We start from the raw sequence: 17625 nt of genomic DNA on the forward strand, positions 1-17625 counted from the left end.
GACAAGACAGGAGGGAATATACGGCACGCGTGCCGTAAATCAGCCCTAAACGTTGCCCTTCGCTTTATCTAATCATCTGTCATGGCCAAAGACCTGCGCTCAATCCGTATGGAGCTCATTTAGCTAAGTCCAGCTAAGAACGCTGTATCCCGTTTTCATAAAGAACATTAACTGGTGCGCGGAATCAGGAATCATGAATCTTCTCTGAATAATTTGTATGCACCTTGTGTTGCGTTACGGCGATTTATTCAGCGAGAAGATGCGATCTGTTTCACGAATTTAAAATGTAAAGGCTCGGACGCTTTCGTTAGTACAATAGCTACTGCATTATCCGAAGTTATTAAGGCAGTTTGCCTTAAAACAGCTTGAAATAGGAACATAATTATGATGAATAATGCTCCTTTGCATTTAAGTGAAGCTCTTAAGTATAGAGATCGTAAAAATAATCCAGCACTTAGCATTTCGCAACGCCAACCAATATTTCGTAGCTCTTGCGCAAAAATTACTTTTGAGCATGGATATCGCAATATGCTATCAAGCAGCGCCATATCATGCGCTACATTTTCTAAGCACTTAAACCATAGTGCTGTATGGACATGACATAATACATACGTACTATATTCAAGTACATTAACTTTAGGTAGTAGTATAACCGAATGACTGAAATCGCGCCCACGTGCAAACCTTATCACAAGAGTGGGTTGCTATCAGAGCGACCACGCATGTTGAAAGTAGCCTACTGTGAAATGAATATGGTTTCCCTTTCGCGATTTCTGTACTGAATTTACGAAGCTTTTTTTCTTTAGTAAGTGTTCCTTATCATTGGCTTAATATTATTGGCTAATATGACTAGCATAACAACCGGTTTGAGTTAAATCAGTGCTGTTTGTTCAAAACATCGCTGTTTAACCAACTAGACAAGATTAGCACTCTTGCACAGAATCACCACATTCAGTCCCACTGTACTCTCATATGTTCTGGCACCGCGCAGGTCGTACGATACTTGGAAAGAAGCGCTTACTGCCGTTATAAGAACTGCAACAAAACAAAAAGGTAAACACTTGTCCGTTTGTTCAACGGAATGCAGAACAGTGCACTTATCTGAGCCTGGTCTAGCACGACCGGCTTAAAACTCTGAGAACAAACAGTTCCCACTTAGGAGTTTAATGTCTGAATCGATCGTTCCCGCGGCTCAGAATTTATGGGTTGGTTTGTATGGGATCTTAATGGCTTGGTCTATTCCAGTGCTCGCCGTTCGTCACGCTCCAGAATCTCATTTCGCTTCCGCACCTCCAGCAATGCAGCACAGGCATGCATTCAGGCCAGGACATTAACGGCATAGAGGGTCACGCGCCACCGTAACGATAAAATACTCCAGTAGCTTTAGTTTATGACTGGGAATGACCCCGTGTGCCCGCACACTGTCGTCTTCCCGGGCTCCGTTCCATTTGAGGCAAAGGCGTTTAGAACGCTGCATTCAACTTTTATTGAGCTCTAACGGTACTAAATTCTGATAGACATGTTTTACGGACGCAAAAAGGTTGATGATCTGCCACGTGGCCTAGTAAGGTGCCTCTGAAGCAACCACTGCAGTGCCAATAAAGCCAGCACTGCAGTTTACACCTCTGGGCCGTGCATTCAAACACACACCGCGGGAACACAACAGAAATGTCAAGTTGGTTCATATTTGTAGGAAGTATTGTAGCGTAAAAAAATTAGGATGTTCACTGAGTACAAAACAAGACAGCGTGGTTTGTCGCGTGGTACCCAGTATTCTGTAGTTTGTTCTTTCTTTCTAGATCTCTGTCTAGAGTTGTGATACGATGTCGTCCAGAAGCAGACCAGTACTTCGTCACGCCTATATTTTTTTCCTCTCCATGCATGCATGTCACGCAGTGGATCTAAATCACTGATCCCAGGCAACTTTGAGGCTTGTGACAAAAATAACAAATGCCGTGGCCATCATTCAGTAACCTTAGCCACACATACAGCAAACCAGGTAAAAAGAAATTTCTACCATCTCGATACCTTTCCTTATACCTTTCCCGATACCTTTCCAGCTGTGACCGTCGTCAGCTGTTATTGATTTCGTTCTATTTGCTTACATGTTTGTGATACCTCAAAAATCCCTCATGCAGTGTAATTACGTGAAGGATTGCACCAGAAGCAAATATCCCAGACTTTTCCCACGTGGCAGTCCCCATATACAAGGTGACGTTTCCAAACATTCGCAAGAACATCGTTTCCTAACAAAACTAATGCGCTCAAAGTAAAGGGGATTACACAACGCCTTGTTTGGCAGTTTTCTACTTTTGGTCACTTGCGCTGCACCTGCGATGCCCTGAAAAAAGAAAGGATAACAATGATAGTTATGCCACGGTCAATATCTTATCTCGGCCCGAAACTTTCGAAACTATCGGCGCCGCTTATCACGAGATCAGCAATTTCGTCCAACCCCTTGATGGACCAGGGCTCTTCGAACAACCATGGGCTCGAGCAGCCTATAAAGAGAGGACATCAATCCTTTAGAACACCACTCCATAAAGCAGTTTTATCAGAAGTGACATGTCGGGCTGCTTTTATCCTGTGTATTTTTTTAACTTCAGATAGTTACCTTTGTGCATTCCTTTGCCCCTTCCCCAGGCCAGGGTAGCAAGCTGTTTATCTTTTGGTTAAACTTCCTGCCTTCCGCACATCATCTGTCTTGAAGCACGTTATTTTTTAAAACACCGATCAAAATCTTACCTAAGCTTCCCAATTGTGGCCGTAACGCGACAAATGTACACGAAAGAGAACATAATCACACAGGACAGGCGCTACACAGGGATTAGCACCTGTCCTGTGTGGTTCTCTGCTCTTTTGTCTATGTTTTTCGTGCTGCGACCACAATGAACCCTCACCAACTAGCCCCAATTTGCAGTTCTGTTAAGCTTCACAAATCACACTGGACGGCGAGCAGAACCAGCCTGGTTGCCGATTTCGGGAGGGACGTGTCCACATACCCCCCCATTCAAGAAATCGCACTCGTTCTGACGAATAATTCAAACTCAACTTGTATTTGTTTCCTTCGTATTTCATCTCACAAAAGTGCACGTACGCTACACTCCTGCATATCACATCGGTTTATATCTACCACTAACACCAATACCGACGAACTATATACGCTAGCCCGGGTTTTTCGTTCCTTCTTACTCGACGTTAAAGCTAACGATAACTATGAAAACAGTAACCCTAAGTTCGTTTCTCGTGTGGAGGCGGTCTTGGGATATGTCACTAAGTAACGTCGCCGCGCAGTCGATTCACCGCAACGCGCACACAGTATATAAAAAAAAGCGGCAAGCTTGTGTTTATTTTTGGCGCCTTGTGGGCAGACGGGGCGCTCACACGGGGTTGACACACGTGACGTCGCTTGCTCTTTTTTTTCTGTTTCCTTCGATGACGAGTCTAGCACACAACTTGAGGACCGAGGCAAATGTGGCGTCAGAAGAGAAAAGAAAAACACAACAAAGGAAAAAAGAAACACAGCGCTGGACCGGACAGAGTGAGTGGCGTGGAAACAGGGCGGTCGGCCTGCTTTTGCACTCAGGCACATTGACGACGACGACGAGACACCGGAATGACACATGTATACGCGAACTGACTGGGCTCTCTTCTCTCCCTTTCGATACCCTTCCTCTCTAGGTCTTGTGCAGGTCACCGCGCAGCAGCCTGTAGAAGGTCTTCTTGAATTGTTGGTTGGCCAAGGCGTAGCAGAACGGGTTGATAGGGCTGTTTGCATAGCAGAGGAAGTAGGTGAAGTAGAAGAGGTGGTGGTTAACGCAGCCAGCCGAGTCGGCGCAGAACCCTTCGACGAGCGCGCAGATGTGGTACGGCGTCCAGCAGAGCACGAACGCCCCCAGGATGAACGAGATGGTGCGCAACGCCTTGCGCGCCCGGTTGTTCTCGGACTTGTGCTCTTTCTTGCGCTTGCTGAAGGACGACACGAGCCGGCTGCGGGTGGACGACTCGCGCGACAGGGCGCCCGGCAGCAGCGCCCGCGCGGTCGCCGCCATCGCGGTTGTCGTCGTCGTCGTCGTCGTGGTCGTCGTCGTAGACCCACTACCGCTTCCCGCCGACGTTTCGACGACCACAAGCTTGACCGCCGTGGCGGCCGTTCCCTTGTTTCCGGAGTTCTTGTCGTCCTGGCCGTCGCCGCCTCCTCCACCCGCGACGCGACGCCGGCCTCCGCCCCGAGACCGGCTGCTGTCCCGACGCTGCGGCGCCTCTCTCTGCTGCTGCGACGTCGCCTCGTCGTCGTCCGACTCCGGGCTGCTCGACCGGTCGACGGTGGTCTGTGGTGGGGGCCGGCGACCGATGGCCACCAACAGCTGCATGCGTCGTTGCTTGGCCGCCGAGCGCCGCTGCATGTCGCGCGCCGTGCGGTAGATGCCGCCGTAGAGCACGAAGAGCACGACCAGCGTGGCGTAGAAGTAGCCGAATATGAGCGACGTGTTGAACACGGGGTCCTTGAGGAACTGGACGGCGCACTCGCCCGGCTCGAGGTCTCGCACGCCGGTGAAGTGCTCCCAGCCCATGATGCTGACGAAGAAGACGACGAACGGCAGCACCCAGGTGGCCGCTAGCATGGAGGCGACGCGGCCGCGCGTGCGCCAGTTGCGGTAGCGCGCCGCTATCTTGACCGAGCAGTAGCGATCGATGGTGATCAGCAGCACCGTGTAGATGGACACGAGACACACGGTGTGGTCCGTGGCGAGCCACAGGTCGCACGGCACGGCGCCCAGCTCCCAGCGGCCCACCAGCACGTACACGGCGTAGAAGGGCATCGAGACGAGCCCGATGAGCAGGTCGGAGAGCGCCAGCGAGGCGATGAAGTAGTTGCTCGGCTGCCGGATGGCGCGCTCGACGACGAACGCGGCCAGCACCAGCAGGTTTCCGGCCACGGTGAGCACGATGCAGAGGCCGATCAGCAAGCCGATGAGAACCGTCAGCCACGGGCTGAACGGTGCCCCGGGCCCGCCGTCCACGTCGCTCTGGTTGTTGCTGTCCGCAACGCACGAGCCGTTGGCAGCGCCGCCGCATGCCTCCATGGTCAGGGCCCTGCGGACGACGCTGAGCTTCAGAGCGTGCTATTTCCTGAGCTCACGGTGTCAGACAAGTGCTAACAACACGCCATGTTGGGCTAGTTGGTGCATAGCTACTTGAAGGACGTGGCACAACGTTAGGCACGAGAAGGAAGAAAGGGCAGAAAAAGCGCCAGCTCACAACTTGCTGTGAGCTGTGAGTTGGCGCTCTTTCTGTCCCCTCTTTCTTCTCGTTCGTAACGTTGCGCCACGTCCTTTAAGTCAGACAAGTCAACGACCATGTAAAGCTGGTCACATGAAGGGTGCAAAAAGACGTACAGGTCTTTGACAAAAGTTATAGAGAACTTACAGCCAGGACTTAAACTCTCCCTTCATTGAAGGGGGGCGGGGGGCTCAAAAGCCCCCCCCCTCATATATATATATATATATATATATATATATATATATATATATATATATATATATATATATATATATATATATATATATATATATATATATATATATATATATATATATGCAATAGATTAAGCGTTAAGAGAGGTGTTTGCGACGATCATAGTGCAGCGAAGCCAACCGTCTCTAGAACTGAACAAATGCGTAGGAATGCTATAAAAATATACATATTATTCCGAATGTACTTCGGGCATTTATTGAACGCGCAAATCCAATCAATCATTAAATGAAATTATTTCGGGAACAATTTTTCAAAAATAACTCGGGATGAAAAGGCTTAATAGGTGAGCTCAAAGTAAATGACATTATTTGACTCACTGGATTGAGAACTTCAGGCACGACAATGTTATATATATTATTTTCACTACTAGTTGTCTAAAAAAGGAGGCGAAATACATGCGTCTTCGGCATTACTACAGACTTGTGATGCATGACAAAAGGAATGAGAATTGAGTGATAAACTAAGGAGGCCAAGGTGAACCATTACTGATTCACGAGCAAGTAGCTTCACGCTCAGCTGCCTCGTGAAACAGTACGCGGTGCCAAGATGCCGTGTCGAACAGGGTGGTGATCCGTGGTTTCAGGAGGCATTGCCCGTGGTGTTCAGAGTCTCGGTGAATTGCATTCAGCAGTACGACAAAACCTGTTTTCTTCTGTTTTGCTGGCGCCCATCAACCAAATAATCGCGATTAAATCATTATTCGGAAAATTTCAGAGTATAATTTCTCCGCACGAAGCACTACTGCCAAAAAAACCAACTCCGGCAGTTGTCAAACGGGTGCCGCAGCGCCAAAGTTGGACTGCCGAGGGGGGGGGGGGGGGGGCGTCCTTAAAAAATGGAGGTGGGGCCAGGCCCCCCTGGTCCGCCCCTGACTTTAAGCCTGCTTAGAGCTTGGCTATTAAACATGTCATGTCGAGTGTTGATGTGATGTTGGCCTAAAATGTGAAATCGCACGCACTGCGAACACACTTGCACTCAACAAGCACAAACATGCAAGTAATACACAGTCAGTGTTCACTGAAAGACTAAAGGTGCATTCGTTCTTCAACTTCAGAATAATGTCACTCAAATGTCTCGGCTTCAGATGCCGCCTCTGTGAAATCAACATAGCCGCTTAAGACACTCGGGTTATAACTGACAGTACTTAACAGGCGCACAACTAGACGAGAACACAGAAGAACACGTCACACGGGCGATAAACGTTTTCCTCCACGTCCTCGTCTGGTTGTGCGCTTAAACACTAAGTCATGTCTTGCAAACGCGCTCAAACAGACACGTTAGTGAACTCGGACTATGTTGGAAGTTTCCCGGCACCCTTCTGATGGTGCGCGTTCTTGAGACTGCGGTGAGCCTTATGCTGCGAGGCCGAGGCATGAAACAAACAAGAAAGCTTGCGTTCACTGCACAGCGTAAACCAGTCCCGCTAATAACTGTAATGAAAATTAAGAGAAAAGTTTGGCAAGTCATTCGATGCTTAGAGCTGATCAATGGAGCATGTTAAGGATAGGAATACGCTGTTGAGTCTTTTAGCGGAGTATAATATGACGAGGAATTGTGTAAACATAGGAGGAAATACGTGACAGATCGCCAAGGCACATTCCAGAAGCATTTCGTATACAAGTTCGCTGCATGCCGCATATCCTATTATTTATTTATTTATTTATTTATTTATTTATTTATTTATTTATTTATTTATTTATTTATTTATTTATTTATTTATTTATATTCAATATCGCAACTCTCGGCTGGGAGCATAGCAGATACATGGGCAATACAGAATGTTACTATCTCTTACAGAATTTTACTTGGTCATAGCTTTCAAACACTTTCGCAGCGAAAACAAAAAAAAATAACTCTAAACAATCCATAACAGAACATTTATACAATCACTAGCGCGTAATATCAAATATATTAATAACAATATTAATAAATAATATCAAGCAGCTTCAAACAGCTTTCGAAGCACATATCATGAATCAATAAAGCAGCGCTCAATTTTTATCCGCGCAAGATTGCAACCTGTGCGTGTGTGTTATGCAGCTTATCACGGAAATGAAATTCAATTTAAAATCTTTCGCACTGCGCACAGGCAAACAAGCACAGACAAAAAGAAATGAAACACGACCAGGCGCAGGATTGCAGTCGGTTGCAAAACGGGAAAATATTTTTTTTTTTTAAAGCATGGAAGTGAAAGTTCAAAGACGAGGTGATGTGGGGTTGCTTAAACCATCCCTTTCACCTGCTAAACTGGCAAACACTAGACGCTCAGTGCCAGTAGGCGTTATGATACAGGGATAAGATTTGCTGAGTGAAAGAATGTAATAAAAGAGAGATATCGTTAAAATGTGAGCGTGCGCCGCAACGACGTACTACAAGGCTTATGTCTATAGTTTCTAGCATTGTATTGAATGCGCACTGCGTGCCGGCAGCTTCCTATTCCGCGTACTTTCTAAGGAACGCGTCCGCGATATGATCTTGACTGCCCGATTTTTTTAGGATCTATGTTAAGCAGAAATCTCAGCATTCCTGCATCTGTGACCTCAATGTGATTTTTTTTTTTCGAACGTCTGCCCTTAGGCATAATATTTATTCAGAAATACACATATAAATTTGCTTCGTGTATGAAGTCCAGTAACGAGCGGTGGTGAGGTCCACTAATCCAACGGTCAATGTGATTGATGCCTGGTGAATCAAGGGTTAAAACGGGAGGAATGATACAGTTATCAGTTGTAAAATTCAAATCACTGCTCAGGTAACAATGAGAACAAAAGTCCTATACGGGGCTGTAGGCATGCGCCCATGAGTAGGATGCGCTAAAAGAAATTCAGCGGCGCTCTACCCGTCATATTCGTCTAAACAGAGCTGTCTGGCGTCACAGCATGCGAGCTCGGTCAGGTCATAACTGATTCAGTTGTCGCCTTAGCTTATACGAAACAAGTCTGCAAACTTTCTTTTAAAATAATTTCGGAAGCCTCCCATGTTTCAGCAGTAAATTCGTGGTATTTCTGTTTGTCTCTGTGTCTCATTCGATCGCTAACCACGGATATTTCTTTTCTCTCTCTTCTGTTAATACTGTCTGCAGCTTTACCACTGGTGTATACGAGTTGTCGCCCAGCAGAGCATTGCTGTCTATCAGTTATCCATGTGAGCACGCTCCAATCATCAATGATTGATGACACCTCTCGATGAGACTGGCGTATGCTTGCGACCTAGGACGCGGTGACCTATTACACGGCCAACGACATCCTTTAGCAAGTGTATATAGGATCCCGTAGCGGCCCTCTTATCAAGACGGATGAGCTGACACGAACACCCTTGCACTTCCGATAGACTACACGCCTGCGTGGGTGACACGAAAGCCAAGAGGTGGCTTCCACTATCTATAGCGCATGCGAGAAGACCCGGCAAATGATCGTCATATACGCAGATACATACAGTCGGTATGTAGACCCGAGAGCATATCGGTGCAGTTTAGACACTAACGAAAGTGCATACAAGTGACAACGAGCATACACACAAACACACACATGCAGATGCCGTATAAATATCAGACAAGCATGTATTTCTCTCGTTCTAGCGAGTGCGTTATCTATCCGTTATGTACGCGACAGCGCAGGAAGTGGATCGCGAACCAAAGAACCAGCGAGCCCGGTAACGGTATAGGCCTACTGCTTGCGTATACGAAATGGGACGTCATCCTGGGTATCGATAATGCGAAAGATATCCTGCCTCATTTAGCGGGCGCTGGGACGGGATCTAAGCGACGGTGGTCCTCATCTGACTGGTAGGTGTGCCTCTAGTTTCCAAGTAAAATGACAAGAAACGTGCGCAGAAACTCGGGGCGAACTACACTTCTTGGTACAGTGTACGTAATTATTCCCTGCATCCAAGCACGGGTGCTTCTTTCTTCGCGATTATAATATATCATTACTACTCGAGTAGCACTGGACGTTACTGTAATTAGTGATTATGTTCTTACTGCATTAGTCGTTATTTCCTAGTTAATTTGTAACTTTCGAGTCCACTACTTCTGCTGCCCCAGCGAGGTAAGGCTTAGTCAGGAGGTTTAAGTCCTCCTTCTGCCTTACCTCGCGGGAAAACCTTGCATGTGTTATGCCCAAATTAAAGTATGTTCATATTACTTGTAGTAGAAATAGTGTCAGTAATGGGTATCATCAACACACGAACACTGATGAGGTGTCGCTGTTTTGAGGTTGCAAGCGCTGGCGACATTGTGTACCAATTGCCCAAGTCGCCTGTGTTCGTAAGTTAAGTAGCGTCGCATACATGTATACACGTCAACGAAGTACTTTATGATATAACTGAAATTAGAATAACACACAAAAAGGCACTCGACTTCATGGTCACTTAAACCCATTGTTACGTTTCGTGCTACAGCGCTTCTCAAGAAGTTCAGCGACAAGCGACTAGCACATTGATGATAAATTCAATGAGTTGCAATAAATGAGAGTAATTTACCGAGGGAATATATTATAATAAGTAGGAGCGACATATCCGCGCTTCGAGATGTTTAAGGTGTCACGTTTGCAGAGAAACAAGGCCTTCGCGAGAGAGAGCACAATAAAAACAAAACGATGTGCGAACGTCCATGGAATTTCATTTGTATTTTGTGTGAAAATAAGAAGCTAGCGTTCCAGTACGACCCACGTACTGCTAACGAAAGGTAATATGTAGTTCCCTGAATGTGATATAAACGGCGGCATAGCGGTAACAGTTTATAACAATTATTTCCGTCCTGTCGTGTTCATTTACTATCATTTCAATTATGGAGTGGTTGATCCCTGCGATTGCTTCGTCAGAATCAATCACGAAGAGCAAAAAGGGCGCTGCAGGGAGAGAAGTTCAGAATGCACGCTTCGTTTACTATTTGTAGAACTGTGGCGCCCTCTCTATGTGCTTTTCTGAGTAGAGGGAGTATGGACTCCGAGACTGGTGGCTTCCGCGTTGTATGGGGAGCGTATAACGGTGCCCGTATACTAAGGTAATTTCCTTCAGTTCAGATTATTTTCGATATGTTATACCTTCTATCACAATTTTCTCAACACTACATCAAATATTGGTGCTGAACAAAGGTGTGCGTACATTAAGAAGAGTAATTACTAATTTTTTATTCTGTGCGAGGTGGTTGCCGTTCGTGCAACAAGATGGCTTCATCGACATTTTGACACTTATTATTGGACCGCATAAAGTTCGAGGCCCTCTTGCGGAAGAACAGGGGTCAAGTGGCCAGCCTTGAAGGATGGATTTATACATGGGTGGCGGCGCTGGCAGAGTGTCACGATTAAAGAGCCTGCACACTTGCGTGCGATATTGCTGGGAACTCCAGCTTGCTCGAGTTCTTTTTTTTTAATTACTGTTTTAACAGAAAATCAGAAGACAAAAAGGCGTACAATGTGAATCGATAAACTGCCTGAACGTGGGTTTTGCGTGAAAAATGAAAGTGACACGCGTCTAGGAACCATACTGACAACCAAGGTAGTCATTCACTTAATCACCGAGCATGACGATTCAGTAGGAGAGATTTACTATGAATAATTAAAACTACACTAATTAATCCAGCTCGAAGTTTGATTGCTTACTCGACGTGTACCTGAGGCCATTTAAGAATGAAAAAAAAAATCACAGCATATCCACGGAGTGAATGATGATGAGTGGGCGAAGCTGCGGAGGTTCATCGGTAAACCGTGAATCTTCCGTGAATTCTGCCCAGTACATCATCACCGACGTGAGATCGGGCGCGTTTATACTAAAGGTTCGATGAGTTATGACGACTTGCAGCGCACTTTAATTTTACATGTACGCTGTGAATTTTCATTGTTTAGAAAACCATTGCTTAGAAAACATCTGGCGTCTTTCGTTAAGCAGCTGGCGTCTTTTCGTTTTGCTTTAGAAACACCTGGCGTTCTTTCGTTTTGCTTTTACAAAACATCTGGCGTCTTTTGCTGGTTTATTTCATCAATCAACGGCGTTTTGAACAAAACTTTTATTGTTTAATCACGCACAGGAGAAATCTCACCAGGCACTACCTTGGAGGTAAAGAATGGCTGCTAATGGGAATGAGAGACAGAAGAAGTCGGCTTTTAGCTAACGCTGCGAATTTTTTATTGTTCAACAACGCACAGGAAAAATCTCCCACCGGCACCACCTTGCAGGTCAAAGCGTAAGACTGGTTACATACTACGCTACGAGGGACGAACGGGTGCCGCTATAAGGAGCTTCGCCCCTAAAACGATGAACACCGCTCACGAACGCACCAGAACACGCACACACGCAAACCAGCCCAACACAATAGCTTGAAGCAGTGGATATACGGTAGGTAAATTTGGGTGCATTTCCAGTGTGCTCCACTGGTGCTCAAAATTGGCTTACGCCTAATTATTTCTTTTAATGTGTAACTGTATATGGCCACATGTTATAAGCTGCATACAAAGAAAGCTTCGACTCATCCAAAGAATGAAGTATGAAAGTTTCACTGCAAGCGGGGCTTCCTGAAAACTCCAGAAAGCGGCTGACCACTCTTATAGTGATACCTTAAGACCTGAGCACGAATATCGTTGAACACGACGCCCCAAGAGACCAAACGGAGTTCTGGTATTTGCTTTAGTGTGCTTGTAGCCATAAATATCCACTTCGTGTGTTACCCTCCCTCTCCTCCTCCCCTCGAAAAAAAAAAAGAACAACCATCTACCCATATTACAGTCCCAGAGGTGCTATTATATAGACACTGTTACAAACTTCTGGGGCACTCACAGCTATAATTTGCCATCTTGACAGCTTTGATTGGTTCATAATCAGACGATGCCCGCAGGAACAAAGTGCGAACGTGCAAATGGCAGTATGAGAGAAAGCGAAGAGTATAATCCCGGCTATGTACTTCTACCGTGATGTTCTGCTGTACGTGTGATGTAATAAACTTCGGGCAAGCGTTATTCTGTGCCCTGTCGATTGCAATACAACTTGTCAATCATTTACTGCTGTAGTGAGGATCCCCTTCCACATATCATTTTCGCAGCAAAGCTTCCTTGGCCTCCGCACGGTCGATAAAATAGCAATGTACACTTAACCGAAATCTTTGATCATAGCCGGATCCCGAGCATTATCAATACACAGCGTGACACGATAGAGACAGTATAAATACAGCATCTGTGTCTTGAGAAGTTGCCCGTCTTGTTCTGTTTCAGTTCCAGCATTTAAGAGCGTTCGCATGAATAACAGCATCAGCCCGTTGCTACGCATAATTACAGCGGCCCACATTTTCCGGGGCTGTCTTATTATAATCTCTTTACTTTCCGGTTTATCGATCTGTATCTCTGCAGGGCCCTCCTAAAAGCTAAACGCACTGATTGCGCAGCTGCCTGAGCTTCTGCCTATCACTTAACGAAGGCGAAGGGAAAAAAAATGAATCGAACAGCAGCGGTTTCCGTATACTTAAGTGTTCCTTCAAAACTTTCACATTTACGCTCGTTCATTCCCGCGCCCATCAGTCCACTACGTACGCATCCCCGCTCAGGCGTTAAACGAAAACTGCTAAGAGGCTCGGCCGAAACTCACGTACCGTGCGAAAGATACGCAAGATCATGAGAACGAATACCGAAAAAAATACCAGGGCAGTAATAACCTCGATACCAGTAAAGCGCACGGCGCTCTCTCTCTCTCTCTCTTGGCGATGGAGTAGAACGGTGTTGCTGCGATAGCAGCGCGGGCCTTGTTCCCGTGTGTTGCTGACGCTTCTCGGAACCCTAATTCATTTCCCAAGATAACACTGGCAGGTATAAAATGTACCGGTTGCCGGTAAACGCTCGGGACTGAGAGGCTTCCATCCGTTGCAGGGGGGCGCTTGCTCGATAACACTGTACAAAGATCTTTCTTTTTGTTCCCGAAGTTTCTGTATCCCGTTTCGCTGCACCCTGGACTAGTGTTGGCGCATTGTGCACGCAGCATCTGCGCGCGAACGATGTTTCTCACTCACTCACTCTCTCGCTATCTAAGTTTCGATGATTCGTTCGAGTTTTCTTTCGCACAGTTATCGCGCGTTGATTTGCGACTTGCTTGCCCACCGATTTTCGCTCAGAACGGCGAATGCATCGCTTCGAGAGAAACGCTTCGTGCGCACACATCGTCCCTAGCGATTCCATTTTTTTTCTTCTTGTTTGCTAGTTTGCGCGCCTTCGCGTACGTCAAGAGACATTTGATGTTGCAGCTAGACTGGCAAAGTTCGCAGCTGCAGCTCTGCAGCAGACTGTTCGCACCTACCTTATCTTGTAGAGGGCTTCTATATAATAACCTGGGCCCGTGTACACCGAACGCGCTGTGCCGATAAATTTCGCGCTTTCAGCGGCAAATCGAGTTATTTCAGTTATGCCCTAGTGTGCTCCTTGTTACAAGAACGCAGCAAAGTACAACTTCCTATATAGGCCTGCCGGAGTGCGCTGTGTACAGCCATGGTCATAAAGAAAGCAGAGCCATATTGACCCAAATTTAACGTTATATGCCGCTGTTTTCTATGTGTAACAACCTTTCCCGGTGCTGCAGTGTTGAAAGAAGGGATGATGAAAACTGAGCGCCGTGTGGAAGGTTCTTCCCTTCGTTTACATAAACGTCGCACTACGTTTTCTTGTTTATTTTTTATTTTTTCGTGGAACTAGGGCGAAGAAATAAATATCGCTTAATTTTTTTTTCCAACTCTCAAAGCAACCTTTCCTCTTTCAGCGCGCATTGGACCATTTTCTGATATGGTTTTCCAGCAAATGTTACCCAAGCTGATAAAGAAGTTTCTACAGTATACTGCTGTGGGACCATTGTTGCTCTCTCCTCGAATAGCTTTTGGCCTGATTACCTCGCATGTCGCAGGAGGGCAAACAAAAAGTTCATTCTTAATATTTAAATGATTGTATAAGTTTCAATGGGAAGGTCTTTACGGCGTCCGGAAACAAACCGTTTAGTAGGTTTCACAAAATTACGTCCGACTTAATGTTCTGTACGCATTTCACTATAGTGCGCAACGTACCAAACGCTATGACACTACTGGTTTAAAACTTGTTTCAAGAAACTAACCCTGTTCATGACCTCACTTGTGTTATCATACTAGTGCAATAATATGCTTGCTTGCTTTTTTTTTTTCGCTGGTCATCAACCTTCTTCCACTCGCTAAACGCCGATAAGCACTTTCCAGAAGGTTTTAACAGTAAAATAACTTTGTTACATCTTAAGCTTGCTTTCTGTCATGTAAACGACCATTTGATTATTGCATACTCTGATTTATCATCGCCGTGTCAACGTGTGTATGTGCTCGTAGTGCTTCGGTTTTCTTCTCATTTTCTATAGCTCCTTCAGCCTAGGGTAACAAACCGCCTTCCCTCTCCTGGTTACCTCCCTTGCCTTACTTCTATCCTTCATCCCTCAATCTCTTAAATTTGTGAACCCCCCTTCTTACAAAACCAGGATATTATATTCCTTAAAGGAAGAAATGAAGACCGATCGAGATTTATTAATTGGTTTCTTACTCATTCTTTCCGCACGCTCCCTCGTGTACTCAAGGCTGTAGTTCATTCATACGCAATTTCACCCGCACAGGCTTGAGTTCCAACGGCGATATTAATGAGAATATTGAGTGCACAGTAACAGACTGCGTTTGCTCATTCACCTAGACGTCGTCAATTAACCTTTTTTTATGGTCTTTATTAGAAAGCTACAGCAGGGACATGTCTCTAAGCTTTCCACCGCTGCTCGGTACTTTTTTCTTTCCTCGAGATCGTTTCTACAGTTATACCCGCGTAATTACATCGGGGTTTCTCAACCGTAACGACACTTCGCCTTGCTTCTGGTAGTCGCAGCGTGCTCCATAATATCAAGTCGCCGCGCAAAAGCGTGCAAAACGGCCGGTTCCCCCGTACAAAGCGACACAATGAAACGACCCCGCCAGCTGTTTGGTTATCACGTGCACCTGACGCCCCCTGCAGTGTCGTAGAAGCCATCACCTTGCCCTTGCCGAGGGTGACGCCTTCCCTTGAACGCGTCACTCGGCAAAGGCGACAGCCCTGTCAGTGCACCGAGGCCTCGCCGACTTTATGAGGTGCAGTTAGGTGTCGCTAAAAAACACAAAATTTCCACAACGACGGCAGCCGGCGACGTGACGCGGCCGCCGCTTTTATGCACAAACTTTCCCTAGGTTCAGGTTTTGATCTCGCGACGAGCGCTTATAGAACGAACGTTCGAACTCTATGGCCTAGCACCTCCTTCACAGAATTTCCTAGTTCGCAGTGTTACAACGTCTGTTCCGTGAAAGTTTTCAACTAAGAGAGAGAGAGAGAGAGAAGAAATAGTAGAGAAGGAAAGGCAGGGAGGTTAACCAGTATAGGACAACCGGTTTGCTACCCTACACATGGGGACAGGGTGGGGGAGATTTAAAGATGGAGATGAAAGAGAGAGAGAAAGATAGAAAGATAGCACATGACACAGCACACATAGAATCAGTCGGTCACTCTTGCGTGGTAGCATAGCACACACAGAAACAGTCGGTCACTCTTGCGTGGTAGTTGGTCACTCCTGCGTGGTACGCGACATTTCTGTCACAGGCGCTTGGCCAAGTTCGTCGCTCTCAAAAACCTCAGCAGTGCCTTCGTCGCCTTCAGTTGTGATGTCTTCTGTTGACAACATGCAAGTATTGTTTGAACAGACATTGGTCTACTATCAAGGCGCGCTAGAACGGACGCCAATGACTGCCTCTGAGCATTATATACCGGACAGTCGCACAGGACGTGGTGTAGCGTCTCCTCGCAACGACAGGCATCGCAGAGAGCGTTGTCGGCCATTCCAATTCGAAAGGAATAGGATTTCGTAAATGCCACCCCTAGCCACAAGCGATAAAGCAGTGTGGCCTCTCTTCGGCGGAGTCCAGTTGGCATACAGATATGCATCAAAGAGGACAGGTGGCGTTGACGATTAGTCCGGTTGGTTTGGCTGCTTGGTGGGCACCATAGAGCGAGCGTGATCTCCTGTGCAAGGCCTCGAAGACTGCTGGCAGCGTCAGACCTTGAAAGTGGGATCGTATCTTCCTGTGTGCTTTCATGAGCTGTCCGAGCGGCATTATCGGCCTGTTCGTTCCCTATGACGCCGCAGTGACTTGGCAGCCATTGAAACGTCACATGGTGCCCTTTCTCATATGAAGTGTGGAGAAGACCTCGAATTTCAAAAACGAGCTGTTCATATGGCCCGCGACGCAGAGCAGATAGCACAGATTGTAGGGCTGCCTTTGAGTCGCTGAAGATAGACCAATGTTGAGGTGGTTCCCGATTAACAAAACAAAGTGCAGCGCGCAGAGCAGCTAGTTCCGCAGCTGTCGACGTCGTGGAGTGGTCGGTCCTAAAGCTGATGGTAATAGCTCTTGCTGGGACAACCACCGCACCGGACGAACACTGGATGTTTGTGGAACCATCTGTATATATATGTACACTGTCCGCATACTTCTCGTACAAAAGAAGCAGAGACAGTTGTTTCAACACAGGTGACGACAGCTCAGATTTTTTCCGGATCCCTGGTACACTGAGTTGAACTGTGGGTCGAATAAAACACCAAGGGGGCATCGGTGGTTTAGATGCAGTGGTGAAGCCCGAGGGAAGTTTGTCGTTGTACTTGACGATAGTTTTAGAAAATGATGCGTGGCGCCTCTCTGAAGGCAGTGTTGCAAGGTGATGACAGGGAGCACGTGCAAAATGTCTGATGTGCGTTCTCAGGACTTCCACCGTAATGTGAGTTTGCATTGGATGGTCACAAGCAATCGCAATAGTTGCCTCTATTGACGTACATCTGGGCAAACCAAGGCAAGCTCTGAGTGCTTGAGCTTGTACTGCCTGCAGAACACGAATATTGGTCTTACAAGTATTACTCAGCACGGGCAGGCTATATCTAAGAAAACCGAGAAAGAGCGCTCTGTAGAGTTCCAGCATTGCGTCTACTGACATCCCCCACGTCTTTCCTGCCAAGAACTTGAATAACTGGGAAATTGCTGTCAGGCGCTGCTTCAGGTAGGCCACGTGCGGGCTCCAACATAGGTCCCTGTCGATGATT

The 17625-nt window shown here is 46.6% G+C and overlaps 1 protein-coding gene across 2 annotated transcripts in view; it reads right to left on the bottom strand.

Annotated features, from left to right (window-relative positions):
- Positions 1–3037: 3037 nt before the first annotated feature.
- LOC119393648 (muscarinic acetylcholine receptor gar-2) overlaps positions 3038–17625 on the bottom strand; it is a 136467-nt gene continuing 121879 nt past the window's right edge. For both annotated transcript variants that reach the window (XM_037660759.2, XM_037660758.2), the window contains one exon: positions 3038–5097. In XM_037660759.2, the coding sequence (XP_037516687.1) occupies positions 3678–5087 (1410 nt within the window). In that variant the 5' untranslated portion in view covers positions 5088–5097 and the 3' untranslated portion in view covers positions 3038–3677. The remainder of the gene's footprint in view (positions 5098–17625) is intronic.

The sequence above is a fragment of the Rhipicephalus sanguineus genome, chromosome 5 (genome assembly GCF_013339695.2).
Source record: "Rhipicephalus sanguineus isolate Rsan-2018 chromosome 5, BIME_Rsan_1.4, whole genome shotgun sequence".
Lineage (NCBI taxonomy): Eukaryota > Metazoa > Arthropoda > Arachnida > Ixodida > Ixodidae > Rhipicephalus > Rhipicephalus sanguineus.